The 24,288-nt window shown below is 42.9% G+C and overlaps 1 protein-coding gene across 1 annotated transcript in view; it reads left to right on the plus strand.

The window, feature by feature from the left end:
- The window catches only part of TENM4 (teneurin transmembrane protein 4), a 397,674-nt gene that overhangs the window by 206,295 nt on the left and 167,091 nt on the right, over positions 1-24,288 (plus strand). The window contains 2 exon segments of the mRNA XM_058545514.1: positions 6,847-7,061; positions 8,803-9,013. Of these exon segments, the coding sequence (XP_058401497.1) occupies positions 6,847-7,061; positions 8,803-9,013 (426 nt within the window).

Below are 24,288 nucleotides of genomic sequence, written 5' to 3' on the forward strand. Positions count from 1 at the left end.
TTAAAATACCCTTGGACTCTTGTGGTTTAATGGAAACACCAGTTCTGGTATTCTAGCATTTACCAACCATGTGACCTTGAGCAAGTCACTTAATTTTCCTGATCCCCGGTTTCCTCATCTGAAATAACAATAATCATTAGTGTATGTATAGTGTGTTAGTTTCAAAGCTTTTTGTCAAGAGCATTTCACATTTAAATCCTCACAGAGATCCTGTGAGGTAAGTATAATTATTTATTCCCATTTGAGATGCGAAAACTGGGAATCATGTTAATTAAGTGACTTGGCCAGTCACACAGCCAGTAGATAATGGAATTTGGGATATAAGCCCAGGTCTGTGTGACTCCAGGACTCTTGTCTCCGTAAGTTGTCCTACCTGATTCACCGCCATGGTTACAAGAACCTGGAGGAGACATGAATGAGAAATGCATTTTTCAATGAAACACAGATATTTCTCTGTCAAAGATGGAAGCAGTGGTGACATTTGGACTTGGGCATTCCTGAGTGGGACTTCCACAGACCTTTCTTCTGAATTTCTTAGGGATCTTTCTGACATGCCATTGACACAAATTCTTTCACCATCAGCCGAGAGTGGCACAATTCACAAAAAAACTGGTACTAGGAAAGGTGTCTGAGCTAATGGGCCAGTGTGGTTGTTATTTTGGGCAGTGTGGCCATACCTTCCCTGCACCCACTGTGATTTGCTCCATCTCTCAGGTGTTACTTCAGTCAGAAAAGTGGTCATAGCTACCTCTAACCTTGACTGCTTACATCTTCTTTCCTCTCATCTCAGTTAACTTTGGGGTCATGGCTTCTGAGCTTCTCTGTCCTGGCAAAGATTTGCCTTCCAGGAATCGGTTTGGTTAACAGGGTACCATATGCTTGGTCAGAGTAGCTATTCCTGACCTCTGAATGATCCTGAAGGCCAAAATCAACTCTTGACCTATGGTCATCTTTGAGGGAAGTGGGAACTGGGGGCATTTCCACAGAGCCAAATCAGAACTTCTGCCTACTGTTTTGAGGAGCAAAGATAGTCTTCTCATTTACAAAGATTTAAAGACTTAAAACTTTGAATAATTTACACTTTCTTTGTTCCTTAATAGGATATGGAAGGAACATGGATGCTGCCATAGGAAGAGCTCTAGGTTAGGAGCCAAGAGCCCTGAGTTCAAGTCCAACTTCTGCCACTTATGATGACCTTAAGCAAACCCTTTGAAAGACTTTCTGGGCTTCATTTTCCTCCTATTTATTTATTTATTTATTCATTCATTCATTTAATATTTTTTTGGGGAAGATTGGCCTTGAGCTAACATCTGTTGCCAATCTTCCTCTTTTTCTTTTTACTCCCCAAAGCCCCAGTACATAGTTGTATATCCTAGTTGTAGGTCCTTCTAGTTCTTCTATGTGGGACGCCACCTCAGCATGGCTTGATGAGCGGTGAGTAGGTCTGCGCCTGGGATCTGAACTGGCGAACCCCAGGCCACTGAAGTGGAACACGCAAACTTAACTACTACACCACCGGGGTGGCCCCTTTCCTCCTCTTTGAAAGGAGGTTATTGAGCTAGATTATTTCGAAGGTCTATTCTAATTAGTAATAGAATCATCATATGACTAGCCAGATGGCTTTTCAGAATTTTTTTCAGGTTGGCCCTGTCCATGGTCCTGCCTGTTGGCTTGTGATGCACATGTTAGTTTACAGTGTCAGATAGCAAAGGTGAATACCACAAATGAAGACTACCTTTAGATCAGCATGTACAAATGCAGATTTAAGATATGTTTAATCCTCAAGACATTGGTAAAGGGTCTCGTTTAACAAAATGTATTTTCTTCCCTCCGTGATCTCTATCAAACGTTCTTTAAACAGGAGCTGGATCTATCTGAAATCTCCCATTCTAATGAAATTAGTTTGTGGGTTGTTTAGGTTTTTCAAAAGAAGCAAGAGGTGCAGATAAGAGACAAAATAAAATTGCACTAGCTTATTGGTTTATTTTAATTGGAGTATTTTTGCTTAAAGGGATTATCTGTCATTACTAATGCAAATGGAAATCCTGTTTACAAACCCCTAAAATGCAATGCAGTGCTAGAAAGTGGTCAGCATCAAAAGCAATTACTGTGACAAAAAATACATCAGTCTGGAAAAACAGAGGACAAAGCTTCCTATAGTTTATGTGAGATCACATGGTTCTTAATTTCTTTTGCCCTGGTCAAACCCATGTCTATTCAGTTTGTGTTTTTAATTGTGATGTTAAAATTCTAGTTTCTTAGACATGCCTCAAGGGGGAAAGTCTTTAAGCCTGATGTGAGTGCATGTTTCCTGTCCCTTCTGAGGATATGAGAGAGGAGAGTTGATTCCAGAATTAAGATTAGAGTCCTTGTTTCACAGTGATGGGGGAAGCAATCTGATATAATGGAAAGAGGACAGATGGGCCCTAGAGCCAGACAGTCCAGTGTTTGATTCCTGGCCCTGCCATTTACTGGATCTGTTAACTCATGCCAGTTACTCCGTCTCCTCTGGCCTTAGTTTTCTCATCTGTAGAACAAAGATGGTAACATCTATCTTTTCAAAGACTAGTGGTGAACAGGCATTCAACAAATGTTAGTTCCTTTCTTCTTGTCCACTCAAACCCCAAGCCATTCCATATCAGAATCTCAGAAATCCAGGCTAATTAGCATTTTCGCCTCAGAGATACTGCAAAGGTTTGGGGTATTTTTGAATATTTTCAAAGGATATATATATTTAATTATACAAATGAATTATATGATGAACCCAGTATTTTAAATGTTCATTATATCTTTGAGAATAACATCAAACTGCTATTTATACTGTATTTTCAAAGTGGCTGTAACCATTTCAGGGTTGTCATGGGACAGAAACCAAATACAGCAGCTTTTCGAAGTAAAGCCACAAGAACTTATGTTATGCATTAATGGAGAAGGGGAAAAAAGCATTGAATAAACAAGCGTTTCTGATGGTTGAATTGGTGGGTTAGGGATAGCATTCTCTTCTTTCTGCAGTGAAATCAGAATTGCCCATCAGTTTGAACCATGCAAATTGCTGCACGCAGGCTCAGCTGGGCTTTCCAAAATGGAACAGCTTATTTTGATAACCAAATAAATTTCAAACAGTTGCTAAGGAAACTGAATTCTTTGTGCAAGTTATTGCATTGAAAAAACCCAAGAAGGTGGAGGGAGGGGGAGAATGTTAGTTGATTAGGAATTTAGAACCTATGTGGATAGATCTTGGTTCAAGAAAGTAAAGACTGATTGGGAAGTGCATGGAATTCCAGTTCTTCCAAATCTCCCCTGACTGAGCTATCCAATCATTTCAGTAATTTGTCAAGAAATTTCGTTTATAGACATGATTGCGTATTTCCACAGCATTGCTGTAGGAAGCCTCAATCTGTATATCTTTACAAAGAAAAGGACTGTTACCAGTAGAATCTGCCTTATGAAACCTAGTCATGCTATTGGGGGGTCCCTAATTCTGAGTTAAGCTCTTTGTACTGTTTGTTAAGCCTCTGAGGGCACCCACTGATTGTATAGTGTCCTTCTTATGAATACTGACTGTTGCCCTTTCACTTTGGGACATATTTGCAGGTTCCTACTTGTTAAAAATTGTCAACTTCTTGTACCCAGGATGCCAGGAAGTTCTTTAATGAGCCTTGGATCTACCTGGTCTAGCCTTGAGATTTAGTCTGCTGGCACTGTGAATTAAATAGGACTCTTGCTCTTAAAGAAAGTCAATGCACCGTGCCACCATTGAGAATGCATTTTTAGAGTTTCAATTAATCATTCATCAATTTAATGCTTTAAGAAGCCGTATTCTATTAAATAAAGAAGGATCCCAAATGGCTTCATCTTTAATGGTTTCTTAGCACTCTGAGCCTCAGTATATACATTTTGATAGTGTAAGAATTAACTGAACCTACATAAGTGAAGGTGCCCACCATATAGTTGGAGCCCAATAAATGGTAGCTAATACTACTACCTCTCCCTTCATTACTATTACTATTACTACTACTACTACTAATATTATTATTATTATTATTTATTAATAAGAATTTTATACACAGGACTTTTCTCCAACTGCCTCTACCCTCTCTCATTGCTCCATCATTGGTGAGTTTTGCTATCTATGGGATATTTTCTATCCTAGTGCTCACAGCTTGGTGCTCAGAATTAAGAACAAAGAATCTTAGGTTATGGGATCTAGAAAGAGGAAGGCAGTAAGAGTTTTTAAAAGGCAGGAAAGGAGAGGATGATTTCACACTGAACAACGCTTAGCTCAGCCAATCTCATGCCTCTTTCCTATCAGGCAGAGATACTTGGCCTGCTGTAGCTCTTTCCCCTCAAAAGCCCCCATCTCATCCCTACGGTTAGTCCAGTACAGGGACCAGAGGGGAGGAATAATAAAGGTTAAATTCCCAGATGGGGATCCTCTTCCCTTCTCAAACATTGCCTTTAGCCTGGGCCGTGGCCCCTTCCCTAAGGATCTGGACATGATGACTTCTAGTACAAAGGTCACGTTTGAACCAAAGCTCCAGAGTGGCCCTCATGGACTCAGCCAAGAAAGTCAAGGTTCTGGTGGGGACTGTGCCCTAGACCAGAATTTTTATTTCATTGTTTACACACCAAATAAATTTTTTTCCCTCCCATTTTTGCCCGCTTAGGTGAAATACTGAAGTATTAGAAAAGAATATTCCCCTTTTGCCACTCCTCTGGGGTAAGAGCTGACATATTTATGCTTTTGGGGCCTGCAGACCTCTAGAGAGAATCTCTGGGCTTGGCCTCTGACCTATGAGGCGACGGAACTTAGCTGATACAATAGCTATCTCCTAAAAACATGCTCACTGGAGGGGAAAATGAACTGTGCAGAGTTCTCCAACAGCATGCCAAAATGTGGGAGAAGATTTCATTATATATTCTCAGACATAGGAATTATTTGAATGCAGACACTTCTCAAATCCCAACAATTCTGACTCCGACCTACTCACAAAGGAAATGAGTCCTTAGAATTAGTGGTCTTGGGCTTATTTCTATGCAGTTTCTAGGAGTAAAAAGCTCAGAACTCATCCTGCTTTTGTATCATACTCTCTCATACTTCCGCTTCTCTAGCAGTTTTAGAAGCTGAAGGGTCTACCATTTTCTCCCTGGAATATAAAAGGACTGTGGTATTGGGAATCCAAAAGTCAGATAAGGAAGAATGTGAAAGCAGTTCTCTTCCATCTTAATGCTTTGTGAATTTGGCTTCTGTCTTTGAACTTTGAACCACAGTGTAGTGATTTGTGTGTGTCTACATCTTCCAGGTAAAAGTCTGGGGCGCATTCCTCTCGTAAAGGATTTAAATGAAAGCTCTTTCCCGTGCTAATGACAGAAGAGTAGTGGTACTTTTATTGAGAGTATGCATTTTAACTTTTTTTGTTGGCATATTTTTAATTAAAATAACATTTAACGGTTTGAAGCTAAGAACCTGATGTTTCTGCTTAGGAGTTTACAAGGGAATGATAACATATGGAGAAGTTTAACATTTAAATTGAATTTTATTATTTAAAACAGTAAAATATTTTATGACTACGACAATTGCCCTGCCAAGCTCCATTTCAGCATCAAATGTGCTTTGTAAGGGATCTCACAAAGCTAGTGAAAAAAGATGTTTTAATTTCTTATTCCCCAAATACTTTTTATAAAAAGTTCTCACAAACGTGTTTTCTCTGCAAATGGTTTCTTGTTCTCTAAAGTGTCTCTTTGAACGTCTCTAACAACGCAACAAACTTTAGAACCAGAGTACCCCTGGGGTACTTTCTAATGACAAATAAGATGTCGTCTGTTGACTCACTTTTGGCTGCTCATCATCCTAAGGTGGTCTTCTAACATCCCTGCCGTCTCCTCCTGCTTCTTCTCAACTCCTCAGAAGGCTGGTGTCTGGCAGGAAGTGAGGGTTTATATTTTGCACATGTGAGTGTGTTTAATTACTAAATAGAGGGAGTTTGATAAGCAGCCTTCCTTCCTGGCACTCGAGGTGCCCCCAGAAAGCTGTCACTCTCCTGATTGGTGACAGAAATGGGCAAGAGGCCCTACTCCTGACCCACCCAGCCCCAACCTGCAGGGTTGGGGGCCTGGGGTGAATTTCCAACACATGTCGTGGGCTTTGTACCTGAACTTGAGAAATTCCCTCAACTTCATCCCCTTTAGCGCAAAAATGATATTCAAAGACCTCCATCCAAGACAAAGAAGCAAAGAAGCATTTTTCAGAAACGTTTCCTCCCTTCAGAAGTACCCTCCCCCTCCTCTTCCCCAACCGTACCCCTGCTCCCAGCACAAATTCCCATCCACATATCTTAGTCTCAGAATTTGGCTTCCATTATACATAAACAAGGTGAACTTGTAACATACCTTACTCCACTCGGGTCATGCTTCCCACTGCTGGGGGAACCATTCTGAGTTGGAAATTTAACAGCAACCTCGTTCCCTCTATCCTTTCTAGCATGCACGCTTTTACACACACACACATGCATACCCAGAATTATTCTCATGTGACCGCAAGTGATTATTTTTAGGATCAAAATATATCTTAACAAGCTGTAGAATTATGCAGTAAACAGATGGCCCTTGGGGAGGACCCATACTGCTTTGGAATAATGCATATTTTTAGCAGAACAATTTGAGCATCGCTGGAAAAAGATTCTGGATGTTCTTACTCCTCAGTGGGGGGTGGGAGGGCTGGCAGTGGCACGTTGTAGAGGGGAGTGCGAGGCAGAGGGGAGCCCTGCTCATTCGGAGGCTCTGATCCCTTGTTTCACTTGTGGCTAACTGTGATGTTTTTGTCTTCCTTTCCGTGTGTCTTGGTAGGAAAGCCCATTAGTTTCTTTCCAGAGGACAGTTTTATAGACTCTGGAGAAATTGACGTGGGGAGACGGGCTTCCCAGAAGATTCCTCCTGGCACTTTCTGGAGATCTCAGGTGTTCATAGACCATCCTGTGCATCTGAAATTCAATGTGTCTCTGGGAAAGGCGGCTCTGGTTGGCATTTATGGCAGAAAAGGCCTTCCTCCTTCACATACACAGGTAACCAGAACCCCACATACCCTGCCAATCCCTGGGAGCTCCCATCTCAAATCTTAACCCAAAGTCAAGAAGCCTAATGCTTAAATCTGGATCCTTGAGCTTGAAGGGAATTCCGTATGTTTTATAGCCCATTCATCCATTTGCCCTCTCTTAGACTGTACCTTTCAGATGAGTAGGGTTATATCCCTGGGGCTTTTTAAGAGGAGGGGATTCTAAGAAATCTCTCAATAGTATTTCTTCTATTACCCAGTCTCTTAAGTTAAATTATCCCGGAAATGTAATCTAGAGAAAAAAGCATGCACTGTGGAGTCAGACAGACCTGAATTTGAATCTTCTCATTATCAACTATGAAACCTTGGGCCTGTTACTTATCGTCTCAGAGCAAGTTTCCTAATCTATCAGATGGTGATAACAATACCCACTTTGCAGGGCTGTTGTGAAGAGTAAAGAATAACATTTATAAGGCAGCTAGTGCAGGACCTGGCTCAGAATAAAGGTTCCTTCCCTAGTCTCTTGCATTCCTTCTCTCCTTCAGGGTCACACGTTTACTCAGACACATGCACACCAGAAACACTTAAAAAACTCGTCCAGGGCCAGCCCTGTGGCATAGTGGTTAAGTTCACGCTCCGCGTTGGTGGCCCGAGGTTCACAGGTTCAGATCCTGGGTGCTGACCTATGCACCGCTCATCAGGCCGTGCTGTGGTGGCATCTCACATACAAAATAGAGGAAGATGAGCACAGATGTGAGCTCAGGGCTAATCTTCCTCACCAAAAAGAGGAAGATTGGCAACAGATGTTAGCTCAGGGCCAATCTTGCTCACAAAAAAAAAAAAAAAAAAAAAAACAACTCGTCCAGGATGATTGATAAGAACAGACTTGTGTAAGGTCCTCCCAGCTCTGGGATTGGAGTAACATAAATCATAGACATCCATCAGACATTCCCAGGGCAAATGCAGTCTTCCTAGTCTCAGTAGTTATTTAATATTTTTAGTTAAAACATAGATAAATATCTATCTTGGTTTTTTTAAAAGATAGATAGATAGATAGATAGATAGATAGATAGATAGATAGATAGATAGATAGATAACTCAATTTGCTTGCTAGTAGGCCAGTGGGACTTAACCACCTACCTGTTGCTAATACTGTGTGACTGACTGCTCTTGCATCTCATACTAGCAGGCTCGGATCAGTCAGCAATTGTATTTGACACAGTGTGTAATTATTGATAGAGTTTTGAGCTAATCTAGTTTAGTTCCCTGAAACTGGAGCTTTTAGAAAGGATTGACGAAAGGAAGATAGGTATGAATCAAATTTTCATTTGCACATGGCTGACATTTAAGGCATATCCAGTGCTCAGTCCCAATCCTAGACCCCTGGGATTCTAGCCAGCACTTGCACGGAGTTGGAGTTCAAACAGTCATTGAGCAGTTGGGTTCTGATCCTGTACCCACCATTGGAAAAGCATGGTTATCCTGGTCAGCCAGGTGACGACTCACCACACATATACCAAAGTTAAAGCAAAATGAGACTAAAAAGTAATCCACTAATCATGCTGCACTTACAAGAAAAAATGGGGTCTGGGAAGGAGTTGGAGTTGGTTAATCAACTTCACTCAGCTTTAGCCTCTTTTGCCTGTCCCAGGTTGTGTTTCCTTGTGTCCTCCCCAGGAGAAGCCCAAAGAAGGACTCTAGTGTTGTGTTGAAGCAGATCCACTGCTAATTATGCTCTCTTTGTACTTTAGTTTGACTTTGTGGAGCTGCTGGATGGAAGGAGGCTCCTGACCCAGGAGGCACGGAGCCTGGAGGGCCCCCAGCGCCAGTCTCGGGGAGTCGTCCCCTCCTCTAGCCACGAGACCGGCTTCATCCAGTATTTGGATTCAGGAATCTGGCACCTGGCTTTTTACAATGATGGAAAGGAGTCGGAAGTGGTTTCTTTTCTCACCACTACCATTGGTAAGGAACCTCTCCACCCCTCTGGGGTCTGTGGGATAGTGTCTGTGTGGGTGAGAGGGCACTGGGGGATTCTGGGGATTGAAGCTGACAAGCGAATGTATCTTGCCTAGAGCTATAGACGCCACCTGGAGTCTGGCATGAGGTCATCCTGACTGGGCTTGCTGGACAAGGAATGGGAGTGAGATGCAGGGAGATGAGGGTAGGGAGTGATAAGAGGAGCTGGGAGGCCGGTCTGGGCTGGCACCTGAGCCCAGGGCTGTTGCCCACTGCCTTTCTTGTGCTCTCTGTGGCATGGTGTGTGGACCAACAGCCACATTATACACCAAGGGGTGGAACTGACAACGAGAGAGGAACCCTGGATGACCAGCCACATGGAGGCAACATCTCTTTTCTTGTCACTTCTCTCCGACACCTATATTTGTGTTTAGAGTCTCGCTTGGTTTGACTGACTGATGAGTTATTTGTGTTTTTGGGGTTTTGTGTGTTTCGTTTGTTTTGCTTTTGGAGCCAACAACCCCTGGCAGAAGAGAAAAGAAGGTAGAAGAGAGAGTGAGGGTAGTAGCACCAAGGGCTGGAAGAACAACGTAATCAGTCAGATTGTGGTCTTGTTGAGGATAGAAACATCCTGATCTCTGACAGAGAATGAGTCCCGATGTTTTAAATGAGTGCCTAACACCTTGCTGTCCCTCAGAGTGGGAGAGGGCCGCAGCTCTTGGTTCAGAGTGACCGTGTGGCCACCTCACAAGCCTGTGGGTGTCTGGGGAGCCTGGCATCCTGTTCTAAGGAATTTGTCTTCTTTCTCCACACATTGCATAGAATCCGTCTCCTCCTTAGATCACCAGTGTGCTGTAGGATGCAGTGGTCTCAGTGGTTCAGGTCAGAAAACGTTTATTCTGAGTTTATATTGCAAGCACTATGACATAGCCTGGAGATCAAATCCCCTACGGGAAAATAAAACTTACAGAAAGACAAAACTCCACTAACCAGAATGCTTGGGAATGGTGTTTCTGCTTAATGAAAAGCTCTATGTGGTTTACAGTTCATCTCAAAACTCGGTCTCAGGGGCTGGCCCGGTGGTGTAGTGGTTGAGTTTGCGTGTTCCGCTTCAACAGCCCAAGGTTCGCAGGTTCACATCCCGGGTGTGGACTTACACACTGCTCATCAAGCCATGCTGGGGCAGCATCCCACATACAAAAGTAGAGGAAGGTTGGCACAGATGTTAGCTCGGTGACAATATTCCTCAAGCAAAAAAAAAAAAAAAAAGAGGAAGATTGCCAATAGATGTTAGCTCAGGGCCAAGCTTCCTCAAAACAAAACAAAACAAAACTCTATCTCAGTCTTTAACTGGGAGTCTCCCTGACACAGAAAATAGAGTTGACTAAAAACCCCTGAATCTGGTCCTTGGTTCCTAAAACACTCACAAGACCCTAGTTCTTCCTTCTAAACAGCAGTAGTCATTTTCAGGCCATTTTCCTCTTATTTGCTATTTTGCCCTTAGTGTCGAGGCAGAGAATACCTTCCCATTATATATGGAGCTTGAATTATAAGCTTCTGCTGTAACTACAGGTTCAATATTCTACCATCTTGTCAAAATGAGGGAGGTGGGCCATCAGGCTCCATCAGCTCTGGTGTGGGAAATATGGCTTTGTGCTATCCTTGTTTAGGAAGTGTCTATCCTAGCTGCTGGTCTCTGAGTACCTGGAGGGCAGGGACTCTGACATAATCTTCTCTGCCTCCCTGACACCTTGCCCAGTCCCCAGCATGCACTCTCACTCAGTTAATAAGAAGTGAGCATGAGCGTGGCCTTGCCTCCACTCAGCCTCCCATTGGCAGGAATCTCAGCAGCCCCAATCTTGGCACTTGCAGTGCTGTTGGTTTCCTCCCCGAATGCCCTCTTTTGCGGTGGAGTGGCAAGTATGCTCAGTTCTGAATCTCTACCAGTAACTTGTGTTTTGACCCTGCACAAATCACTTGTTTTCCAGCTCTTAGTTTCTCAAGATTCTGGAATTTGAGGATGCAGCCCGGTGGTTACTAGCGACCTGGAGGCTAACAATGTGCCTCCTTTCCCTGTCACTAGAGAGCCGGGTCTGGTCCTCACCATCAATTAGGCTGTCACTCTGTGGGTTTTCCAGGCTCCAGACCCTGTTTCTTTTCTCTTTCTGGACATGGTGGCTTTAATTTGGGGACATGATTATCAGGTTGTTAGTGGTGCCTGAGTTACAGCTTCATGGTCTAACAGCCTGACTTCTCTTAGGCATGGTTCACAAAGAAGCATAGAGCATCATGCTTGCTGAAAACTAAGATCTCTTACAGTCAGAATTCTTTATTTTTAATAACTGATAATAAATATGAAAGGATATTAATACAAACCCCCAAAGAAAGCTACTTTTAATTAGGCTGTGCATCTTAGAGAAGTAAAATGTAGGTCCATTTAGGTACCTTTGCCAAGTCTTGGCTTGTCAGAGCTTGCTAACCTGTTTTGTCATAATTAAGGAGATGGTCTTGCTTCTCCCTCTGGTTCTCCTGTTCTCACCTAAATGATGAAGTCTGTCTTTACCTCCCTTAACCCCGTAATGTCTCTTAGAACAAATAGGCTCTACCGTGCTTCTCAGAGTTTAATGAACCACCTGTCATCTTGTTAAAATGCAGATTCTGCTTTCACAGGTCTGGGTGGATCCTTAGATTCTGGATTTCTAACCAGCACCCAGTGATAAAAATGCTGCTTGTCTGTGGACCACATTTTGATTAGCAAGAGGTTCCATTATGGGTGGTCTCAAACATTGTTGTACAAAGGAATCACCTGGGAAGCTAGTGAGTAATTCATATTCCTGGGCCCTTCCCCCAGAAATTAAGGCCCAGGAGGCCTGAGGTAGAGCCCAGGTGGTCCTGATTCTGGTGGTCTGTCAACTAAGCTTTGAAAACAAATGCCTTAGGAGCACTGCTCTCCGTTCCTTCCTTCCCATGCTGTCCCATGTTAGCTCTATGACCATGGTCAATCATATCCTCTCTCTGGGCCTCATTTTTCTTGCCTGGAAAATGAAATAGAAATAGTACTTTGCAATCCCCATTGTGAAGATTAGAGAGAGCGAATATAAGTGCCTAGCACAGGCTCTGGGCCCCTAGAAGCACTCGATAAATGAAAGTTGTTAAGATTCTGTCCCATCCTCTTTCTCCTTCCACATTTCTCTTGATGCTTTTCGGGCTTGTCTGTCTTCCTTCTAGCTACAGTGATTGTTTAATGAATACCTTTTTCTTCTTTAATACAAAAACAGACTGATTCTGATGTTGCTGTTAATCCCTCTCTCCCCGAGAGTCCCTGGCATTGAGTCTCAGCTGTCTATGAGCCTTACCTGTGAGCTATGAGTTGTAATTTGTCTTGGCAGGTTAATTAAAAGTTTAGGTCTTGTTTTAGTGAAGTCATTATGGTCCCAGTATACAATTGTAACTCTTGGGTTTGCTTAACACACAAATTGAAATATGACCCTTGCTTCGTTACATGTTGAAATGCAGATCCAGAATTTAAGAAGATCTGAGATGTCAGAATCCAGAGTATTTGTGTCTGTTTGTAATTAAGTAACAGGAGAAATAATTCTGTTTAATTTAACAAATGGCTATATTGTGTACGTTTTTGCTTTTCCCTCCATTTAATGCAATCCGGCTGATGATTTTAAGTTAAATGAGTTTATCTTTTGCCTTGAAAAACATCTAAAAGCACTTTATAAACTGTATACACAAATATATACACACAGAGACCTGATGTTGATAGAGCTCCCTCTGAACTAGATGCATTTACACACACACACACATACCGCTGAAACCAAGCAAGTTTTAGAATAAAACATGGCAGCTGTATTCAGAAAGAACAGTCTTTCCCCCATATGTAGAGATCCAGAATTTGAAGGTAATGTGGTTTCTGGTCCTGGCTCCAATGAGGGTGGGTAGCCTTGCTGACCCTAAGTATTGAATGAAGTAGGAGGATGTATACCAGTAGCTAAAATATAATTAATCATGGCAATTTACAAAGGGTTTTAAATACATTCTTTAAGCCTTGCAGTAACTCCATGAGGAGATTATTCTTATTTTTATTATCACCCCCTATTGCGGATGAGGAAACTGAGGTTCAGGGATGTTAAGAGAAAACCTAGGACTTGAATTTGTATCTGTCTGGCTCCAAAGCTTGTGACCTTCCTTCTTTAACAATCTGCTTCCTTCCCAGGATCAAGACCCTTTTTGGGGTATTACACTTGCTTCTGTTTTCCGCCTATTCATTCATTCAACAAACATTTAAAGAACACCTATTGTGTGTTGGGCACCATGCTTGATTAGCTCTTTTCTGCATGTAATTTAATCCTCACAAGAACCTTAGACAACGTGTATTTTGGTCTCAACTTTACGGATGAAGAAATTGAGTCTCAGAGTTTAATTGACTTGCCCGAAGTCACACAATTAGTAAGGGCAGAGCTAGGATGGAAACTTGATCTCAAAATCCCAGGCTCTCCCAACAGTGTCTTACAATTTGCCATGATTCTAATAAACATTTTATTTCCATTTGTATTATATGGATAATTTCCCCCTTATTAACTTGCCTCCAATATAAGTATCTTACATCAACCCGGGCAGTTTTCTTGAGAAGTCATTAAAAAGATCATGAAAAAATCTCACAGCATCTGAAACTTTAAATATAAAAATGTCTTCGTATGCATTGCTTGCAACCCCAAGACCTGACAAGTCAGTATGGCAGTGTTTTGGGTCTCCAGATAGCATCTTATCTTTTAATTTTGGTTGATACTGAAGCATAAAAGAACAGATCAACCTGACATTGTGGCAGTGTGAGCCAAGCTGGAAAATAACAGAGGTGTCCCACAGTGGATTTAGAAACCCAGAGAAAAGAAATGAGAATCGTTGTTAGAAAACATAGACCCTGGTAATTTTTAAGAGAAATGTGCCCTGGTCTTCCTGGTCAAGGACATTCATGCTAATTAAAGAGAAGAGTCCTTTTTCTCATGCCTAGGCAGCCACTATAAGTTGACCTGTTCTATGCCAGCGACTAGAGTAAATTTAGTCCCTCCCTCCTTCCTTCCTTTCTTCCTTTATCCAACAAATATTGCATTCTTGCTCTTTTCCAAGTTGTAGAAACAGAAAAGGTATGACATGGTTTCTGGCAAAAGTAGCTCATGGTCTAGATTAAGGAGATGAAGCATTTACACAGAAAGTGCCTCTGATGCAAAGAAAAGAGAAAGAAAGGTCACTCCTGGAGTCACTAGTCAGAGTGCCATGAGGGTTGGAGGGAGGCAAGGGCATATCCAGCTGGAGGGGTCAGGGAGGGCTCTCTGGATGAAGTGAAATTTGATGGGACCTTAAAGGATGGGTATAATTTTCACATTTAAAGAAGGAAAATGGGGGGAGGTTGTTGAGGAGTTAATTCCAGGTAGCAGGACAGCATGAGCAAGAGGAAGATAGGCAGATAATTAATGCTGTCTGTAAGGAGCCAGCAGTTCTATTTGACTAGAGCACAGGATGCCCTGAAGAGGGGAAGTGAGCTGTCAGGGAGAGCCTCTAATGCCACCCTAAGGAAGGAAAAGGTGCATTCTGCAGGCATTGGGTGATGTTGCAGGCTTTTGAGCAAGGGAATAGAATGATTAGAACCAGAGGGTTTATCTTATGGGGCCCAGAACAAGAGCACATTAATTTCTGTAACCAGAGGAGGTTACTGGGATTGAGCTTTGCGATTTTATGGAGAAGAGAAGTGGAGGGAAAGGGAGAGCCAGGAAGCACAGAAGGACTGGTTCAGTGGCGCTGGTAGTGTTTTTATTTGCTGTCTCTGCAGCCCATTCCTTTTTTCCTAGATGTGAATAGATACTTTCACATAAGCTGCTTTCTTCCAAGGGTCTTGAAAATTGGGTCCTTCACGATTTTCCAAAGACCACTGGACAGTGCTATTTCTATATTTCCCTTGCTTTGATTGTGCAAGTTCACTGGCCTCTGAGCGTGTTTGCAAGATCTGGGGAGAAAAATTCCTGACATTATATACTATAACTTGTGTACCAGTCTGTACTACTTCAAAGAAGAAACTAGGAAAAGTGACCGAGGAATGATTTTCAGTTTTTAATAAGCTTCGCCCTCCCCATTCCCCACATCCCCTTCCTCTGAGTTATAAGATATAATAAATATAGCAATGAAGAATCAAGGTCTCTCAGTAATCAATTAACCTTCTTGTAAATGACATTGGCAGCACTTTGTGAAATTTCTACTGGAAACACTTGTTTGGAAAAGTGCCCTGTGGATTCACCTCTCCCGACAGCAGTGATTCATCCAGAGCAATCTGGTACAAGTGGAAAGAAATTGTAGGCTGAGGGAGAGCTCCGCTCAGCATGCTGGAGACACATTGTGCCCAAAATTCTGTTCTGTAGAAGAGAGCTCAGAGTATCAGAGCGCTCCGTCTGCAGCCTGGAGACGAGCCCGGCCAGTGGCCATCCCTGCTCACTGAAGATGACAGGACAGGGTTTCCCACCACCCCACCCACCCCATCCACTGTCCCTGGGATCTGTCTTGGACTGCTGGGACCTGGGACCTCAAAGGCAGGAAAGAAGAAAAGGTAGCTCAGGGATACAATAGGTACCAAGCAATAAAGCTTGTCTCCCTGTGGGAATAGTTAGAAATGTGTCTAGTGTGCAAATAACAAGATCCTTCCTCGAGTGGCATCTAAGTGGGTTTTTGATGTTCTCATGCAACCTCTCAGTGTAGGATGTGTCCCTCCAGGGCCAGTACAGCAGTCCCGTGGCGGCCTCAGGCACCAAGCTCTTTCCACCTTGTGCTCTGCCATCTGGCTGTTGTTCTCATGCTTGCCTCCTCGTGGTCCTAAGATGGCTGCCACACCTCCAAAACTCATGTCTGCATATCAGGCAGGAAAAGGAAGGAAGGAGAAGGAAGCAGGGAAGCTAAATTTTCCTAAAACACTCAGCTTACGTTTCTTTGGCAGAGCTGTGTCGCTTGGACACTCGGAGCTGTAAGGAAGTCTGAGGAAGCGAATATTTTTAGCTTGCCATATTGGCACTCCAAATAAAATTAGAGTTCTCTCAGGAAGTGGGGAAGTGAATATGCGGGCATCAGTGTCTGTTTAGGTCGACAAGTACCCACTGAGAGCCCCTGACTGTGTGCCAGCCCCTGGCCTGAGCATTCAGGTGCAGCCATGAGGCAGACATGGTCTTGTCTTGAGGTTCTCATGGGCTAGTAAGTGAGGCTGAGCTAAGGTCAGCTTAGCTACCCATATAACTGAGGAGGAGGGAAAAGCCTTGGTTCAGTCTCTTTACAGCACCCAAGGAACCAAGGACTTTTTTGTTGAGTCTCAAAGCCCCGTGTATGTTGCTTTAAGGGGGACAGACAGGGGGAGCAGGTCCAGAGGGGTTGCAGGCAGACCTAGACACTATGTCTGTTCATTTTCCCATTCAACCAGTGTTTACTAATTGCCTTTTATGTGCCATGTCCTAAGCAGGCATTAGTGGCTATGGTATATAAAATAGCCATGCTTCCTGCCCTTGTGGAGTTTATAGACATGTTTGAGACAGTTTGAGACAGATTCTTAAGTTTAAATACAATCATCAAATATAGATGTAAATATATAGTGGTAGCTGGTAAACATTTGTTATGATAAAGAAAAGAAGAGGGTACTCTAGAGAAACAAACAGGAGACCTGATTTAGATTGCAGGGGCAGGAGTAGGCATAGGAGTGTTTAGATGAAGGCTTGGAGAAAGAGTATCCCAAGCAGAGGGAAGAGCATATGCAAAGGTCCTGGGATAGGCAAGAGCTCGGAATATTCAAGGAACCTTAAGATGGTCACATTGTGGGGTGTGGGGATCAAAGGGCCACATGGTATTAAGTAAGGCTGGAGAGGTACCAGGAGGCCGTTCAGGGCTTTAACATGGCATGTGAAGAGTTTTGTTTTGTTTTTTAATTTATCCTAAGGGTAACGGGAAGCCATTGTGGGACTTTGATCTAGAGTGACCTAATCTGATTTACATATTTGAAAGTTTCTCCAGCTGTAGGAGCTGGGACACCAGTTTAGAGGCTGTGACATAGTCTAGGCAGGGGCTCAGGCTGGCCTGGGCCAGAATGGAGGCCTTGGAAATGGAGATAAATGAACAGATTTGAGCTATATACTGACCCTTGGAGATGATTAGCAAACCCCAGGTGTTAATATGATGTTTCCTAAGGGAAGAGGTTAAAGCAGGAAGAGAAAGTATTGAAGAACGGTCCCTTTTAGGGGTGAGTAAAGACATCCCTGGCAAAGGAGATTGTGAAGGTCAGAGAGCTGGTGGGAGGGGACTGGAGGAATGTGCTGGTGGGAAGTTCAATAGAAAGAGTCCAGATATTTTAGGACTTCTTCATCTCAGCATTTCAGCCATCTTCCTCTACCCATAGCCAGAGCTTCCAAATCACTTCTGGTTTATGTTTTTACCACTTCAGGATACATGATACCAGGAACCTTCACAAACCTTGTATTTATTTAAATGGCACACTTTAAAAGATGAGAAAACTGAGGCTTAGAGAAGTCACGTGACTTGTCCAAGGTCACATTTTCTGTTAGCTCTTTTCTCTTTCACCAAGTAGCAGAGCCAGGACCATAATTACAGCAATCCATTGATTGGGTGCTGATTCTGTGCCAGGTACTGGGCTCTAATCATTATCACTTAGTGCCCAAACAACCTAGACATTAGATCGTGCGTATTTCCACGTCCTAGATAAAGAAACTGAGGCTCCAAGATCTAATGCTGCGTGCCATGATCTCATAAGTAGGAAATAGCAGAGCCAGGTTAGCAACCCATGCTCTTTCTCTTACATCTTAGCGACCAGGTTTCTTGTGTGTGATGACATCTATGTGTGTCCTTATACACACTCACAGTCAGAGAATCATCAAGATAGACAGAATCTGCTGGGAGAGAATATTTGCAAAACATACATCTGACAAGGGGTTGATCTCCATAATATATAAAGAACTCACACAATTGAACAACAAAAAAACAAACAACCCGATCAAAAAATGGGCAGAGGAAATGAACAGACACTTCTCCAAGGAAGATATACAGATGGCCAATAGGCACATGAAAAGATGCTCAACATCACTAATCATCAGGGAAATGCAAATCAAAACAACACTAAGATACCACCTCACGCCCGTTAGAATGGCTATAATCACCAAGACAAAAAACAACAAATGTTGGAGAGGATGTGGAGAAACAGGAACCCTCATACACAGCTGGTGGGAATGCAAATTGGTGCAGCCTCTATGGAAAACGGTATGGAGATTCCTCAAAGAATTAAAAATAGAGATGCCCTATGATCCAGCCATCCCACTACTGGGAATCTATCCAACGCACCTGAAATCAACAATCCAAAGAGGCTTATGCACCCCTATGTTCATTGCAGCATTATTCACCATAGCCAAGAAGTGGAAGCAACCTAAGTGTCCCTCGACTGACGATTGGATTAAGAAAATGTGGTATATATATACAATGGAATACTACTCAGCCATAAAAAAAGACAAAATCGTCCCATTTGCAACAACATGGATGGGCCTGGAGCGTATTATGTTAAGTGAAATAAGCCAGAAAGAGAAAGACAAACACTGTATGATCTCACTCATACGTGGAATATAAACCAACACATGGACAGAGAAAACTGGACTGTGGTTACCCGGGAAGTGGGGGTGGGGGGTGGGCACAAGGGGTGAAGGGAGTCATATATGGGGTGATGGACAAACAAAAATGTACAACCCAAAATTTCACAATGTTAGAAACCATTAAAATATCAATAAAAAAAAAAAAAAGATAGAATCTTAGAGATTAGGCTCACAATGTTTCAGCATTTTGCCTGCCATCAGCAGCTACATGGGACCGATCTACCCTGTTCTGAAGAACTTCCTGACCTGTACTCACTCCTGTTGAAGGAACCCCTTCTCCCACCCCCATTCAGATGGAGTTTCCAGTGAAAGCTATGTCATCAGTGATGGTTTCGTTTTAATAACAGATGATTAAATTTTTATTTTCTGTTAGCTCTTTTCTCTCTCAGTTGATAAAGGCAGTTGCTCATCCTCATCTCACAAGCTAGCGTTTCTATTGCAGGACAGCGACTTTGAGAGGATTCTCACATGGTGGTATCTTTTTTCTTTCCCTTTGCAGTACCACTGGTATATGGGACATAATTAAATATATGGCCTCCTGTTCTGTGACAGCCTCTTGGGAATACCCCTAACACAAGTCTGCTGGAGTCGGCATTGGTGGTAGACAGTTGAGGTTGTCGCTGTGGCCAGAGAGGCCCTGTGGTCCGGAGAAAGAGCAGAGGCTTCGGAGTCAAACAGACCTGGGTTTGAATTCTGGCTGCACTATTTATGAGCTGTGGGACTTGGGATAAGTCTGAGCCTCACCTAACTCACCTATAATTAGAAATAAAACCTACTTTAGAGAGTCTGACAGTGACAGGAAAGCATGTGATTCACAGTAAGTTCTCAGCATGTTTTCAAGTGTCTCTTAATTATTCAACATTTGCTGAACATCTACTTTGCTAAGTACTGGAGATTCAACAGAAGTCTTGCCCTCAAAGAGCCTACAGTCAACTGGGAGAACTGACCCTTTCATAAATGATTCCGAGATGATGTGGTCTGCGCCAACAGAGAGGTCTTTGCGAGCTCCTGTGGGACAGAGAGGAGGGCAGCTACCTCTGCCAGGGATACAGAAGGAGGTTGTGAGGTGTAAAGGACTTATTGTAAGAAAAGTACCTTGTGAGCTGGAAAGCAGTGTCCAAATATTAATTATTACCAACTTGGGGCCAGAGCAGAAGTAAGAACCAGAAAGGAAGTATAGAGAAAGAATTACCCCCAAAAAAGGGAGAAATTGAGACAATAAGATAGTAACAATCTCTGCTCAGCTGCAGACGTAGTCCCTGTGGACCAGGCAGGAAGGGATCATTATTTGCATTTTAGAGATAAGGAAACAGGCTATGAACAGTGGCTCACGTGAGGACCTGAAGCCAGGTCTTCTGAATCCAATCCCAGTGACTTCTCCTGGAGTCCAGTTGTCTGACCAGGACTGTGAATATGGCAGACCCTCAGGTCAGTGGGCACCAAGTGAAAAGGTCAAAGATCACAGATGCTCCCTGCAGCCTAGAACCTTCTTCTGTGGACATGAACTTCTTGTAAGGAGTTCTGAAGGAAAGAAGGCACAACTGCCAGTTCAGGGCACTGCCAGGCACCTGGCTGAGGAATGTTCTTCCTGTCTTAAGAGATTTGTGTATTCCAAGGCTACTGGATTCAGGGGGCAGACCAATTCTGAAACTGGTTCAAGTCCTGTAATCTTTCTGTGCCCATACTGTTGTAGTTCAAAAATGGAAATATGGGTTCCAGAACATTCCAAGGCACTGTTATTTGTTCTTATAAATTTGTTCTTCTTCAGATTCAATAGGGAACTTCTTAAATGTCCCATTCTATTTCACGTCTTATCTTTACAAACTCCCCTTGCTTCTCTGAAACTACTTGGCAAAATTGATAACATTAATATTAATAGCTACTATTTATTCAGTGCATACCATATCTAAGTATTATCCTAGATGTTTTACATAAACTGTTTCAGACCCTTACAACAGGCATACAAAGTAGGTATTTTTTCCCCAGAGAAAAGTGAAGCTCAGAGTGTTTAAATGACTAGGCAGAAATTTCATACCCAATCGGTGAAGGAGGTGGAATTTGAATCAAGGTCTGGCTGGCTCCAATACTCACACTTTTCTCCTCATGCTCTTTGCCAGCTTATGCCTGTTTGTGAGAGTGCCTGGTGTTTTCAGGAGACTGGGAGTGGATGGAAGGCATGAAGGGGATGGTGCCCAGAGAAGAGACTAGAAAATGAGGTTAGGGTCCACCTGGAAAGAGCTCTGTAGGCCAGCTGGGAAGTCTGGTTTTGAAGGCAGTGGGGAGCACAGGATAGTTTTTAAGCAAAGATGTAGCATGATTCGGGTCTTAGGTAGAGCCCTTAGGCACTGGTATGTACAAATGGGTTGGTTTCTCAGATAAAACAGGGAGACCAATGGGAGGACTGTTTCAGTAACCAGTAGGGTTAGATGAGAGAAGGACCTGAACTGGGGCAAACGCCACTGCTTTTGTATAAAGGAAGGGATCCATTCATGACATTATAGGCTGGTTTTCTTGACCACTTGCATGTTAGTTGTAAGGAAGAGGCAGGAAGTGTCAACCTTGGTGAATGGATGCATAGTGATATCATTAATTAAGTTAGGAAATAAAGAGGCAAAGTGGGTTGTTGAAGGAAGGAAGTAGGGAGATGGTAAATTCACATTAGATTTGAGCTGCTAATAAAATTTCCAAGTGGATGTTAGTTGTTGGTAGTTACCAACGGGCAGATGGATAAATAGGTGTTGACTTGGGGATAGCTCTGACCTGGAGACCCAATGGGTGTCATCAGTGTGGATGTGAGAGAGGGCAGGTGGGAGGGTAGAGTACTGAGAAGCAGGGAGTCAAGGATGGAACCCCAACATTTGGAGGGTAGGCAGAGGGAGAGATACATAGAGATTAGCCTTAGAGAAAAGTTAGGGAGCTGATTACAAGGAATCTGTTGGAATTAGTCATTAGGAGGTCATTGGGAACCTCAGTGGGAGCAGTTCCCCCTCACCAACCCCATGCAGGCGGAAGTAGGGTCACCATGAGTTCAGGAGTGAGTGAGAGACGTAGAGTAGAAACAATTCCTTCTAGACAGAGCAGAGAAGGAGACAGATGGGAGTAACCTGAGGAGGAGGCAGGTTCAAGGAAAGGTTTATATAAGGTGGGGGGAGCCTTGAACATGTTGTCAGCTGTGGGAAGGGAGCCAGGGGAGAAGATTGGAGGCCCAGGAGAGAGAGGAGATGATTAATGAAAGGAGGTGGGAGACACAGAATAGAGGGCAGATGCAGAAGGGAGAGGAGAGCAGACACCTCTTCCACTGGGGCCCGAGAGGGCAGTGAAGACAAGAAAAGATGAAGTTACGTTTGCAGGTGGAGGAGAGAGGAATTCAGGGTAGAGTCTGCGCTGATCTCAGGGTCAGCAGTGCTTTCTAGAAATGGATTGCCTTATTGAATAAGCCCTGTATGGCCTGAATTGTGTGTGTTCCCTTCCATGTAAAGGCAGCCTCAAGGCAGCACTGAATCAAATCAATTATAATGTGTAATAGAGCGGTGGAGAGAGGGGTACCGTGGCTTAGTGGTCAGAGCATGGATCTGAAGCCAGACTGGCCTGGTTTGATTCCAGGCTCGCCACTTATTAGCAGTGTGACCTTGGGCAAGATAGATAATCCATCAGGGCTTCAGTTTCCTTATCAGAAAAATGGTGATAATATTAGTACCCACCTCATGGGGGTAATTATGAGGAGGCAATGAATTGATATTTGTTAAATACTGAGAACAAGGCCGGGCACATGATAGGTGCTAGGCAAGTGTTTGTTATTGTTATTGGCAGTAATAGTCACTAATAGTTTTCAGTGCTTACAGGGTCCCAGGAGCGTGCTAAATGTTATACATGCATTATCTATCTTAAATTATGTAACAGTCCCAGGGAAGCAGGAGTTATTATTATTTCCTTTGTATAGATGAAGAGGCGAGGTTCAGAGAAATTAACAAACTTGCCCACAGGCACATGAGGGGTAAGGGCAGAGCCAGGATTTGAGTCTAGGACAGTCTGGCTCCAGAAACCATGCTCTTTCTGTACTGGCTTTCATTCCTGGGCCCTTCCAAGTCAGGACCCACTTCCCTGGTACGCTCGGTTCCCCTTTCCTGTGGCAGTGGGTAAAGGTTTCAGGCCCTGGTCTGGGGACGCTGTGGGGTGTGTGCTTCGTCAGTCCTTGGTACTTCTCTGGGCCAAAGAGTTTGTACCACAGATCACTACTTGGGGAAAGAGCTCCTTTATCTTTACCATCAAGCAAAGGTCTAGTGATTACAAATCTAACAGAGGTCCAGGCGAGTTTCTTGCTGCTTAAACAGAGCAGAGGACCTTCTGTTGAAATGACAGGACTATGAGTGTTATATGAAGGGTTATAAAAAATTGTAAGCCAGAAACCTCTGAACATCTGGTTTTAGTTTGAGTAGCTCCTTGTTCATGCCTTTATCTGAGCAGTGCTCATGTTCTGGGCTAATAGAAGCACAGTTCGTTTCATTCCTGGCTCATATTATATGTCAGCCTGATTTTTTATTTTCCTGTGTGTCATAGGCCAAAGAATCCATGCAAGAATGCAAGAGTGCAAGGGATGGACTGTATATTTTGGAAAAGTGAGAAAAAGCCCTGTGTACTAAAGCAGGGAGACAAGGGTGGTATTTTTCACAAACACAGTTTGAGTTTTCTCAAGCCTGTAAACGCAAGCTATCCTTTGGAAAGCTTTCATTTGGGAAATTGTTTGTACCACCATCATCTCTGTCTCTTAAATGATGGAGGAGGAAAGTGACATCTGTTGAGCTTGTCCTGGGTGCCAAGTACTACACTAAGCAAAATTTATTTACATTAACTCATTTTAATTCTCATAACCAGCTTAGGCCATCAGAGCTATTATCCCCATTTTCCAGATGAAGCAGGGGGTGTGTTCAAGGTTATGCGGAGTCAGAGCCAGGATTCAAACCCGGGTATATCTGGTTCACACTTACCTTGCAAGTTCTTGAATACATTGTGCTGAGATCTGTCTTTTGTGTTCAATAAGTGATAAAAACACCTTTGATGACAGTACTAGGTCAAAACAATATTGAAAACGAAAGACCAAAAACATACTTAGCATAATAAAGGACATCAATTTCTAGTCAAAAATCCAAAGCTTCCTGGTTAAATTTTAGATGACTTCCCTTTAAAATCACTAGTAAATAAGGGTATATGTATTAGTTAGCCTTGTTTTAGGAGCTTTGGCCAATGTAAGGCATGAAATTGAAACAAGAAACTGAGAGAAAGTTATCTTTATTTGTCAATTTGTCAAGGGTGTGTTTGTAATTCCTAGAGAACACAATTAATTGAAAAACTATTTTACTTAAGAATTCAGAACTTGTAACGGGGGTACAAGAGAGCTTCTTAAAAGTCAATAGATTTCCCATATACTTGCAATAACCAGTTATGAAGTATAATGAAAAATGTCCCAGTCAAAAACATCAGTAAAAATTAAAATATCATCTTAATGAGTACTGTATGTGACCTGTGTGACAAAAACTGAGAAATTTTATTGAGAGCTATAAAACCGGACATGAATAATTAGGAAATATAACATGTTCCTAG

Source organism: Diceros bicornis, chromosome 7 (genome assembly GCF_020826845.1).
Source record: "Diceros bicornis minor isolate mBicDic1 chromosome 7, mDicBic1.mat.cur, whole genome shotgun sequence".
NCBI lineage: Eukaryota > Metazoa > Chordata > Mammalia > Perissodactyla > Rhinocerotidae > Diceros > Diceros bicornis.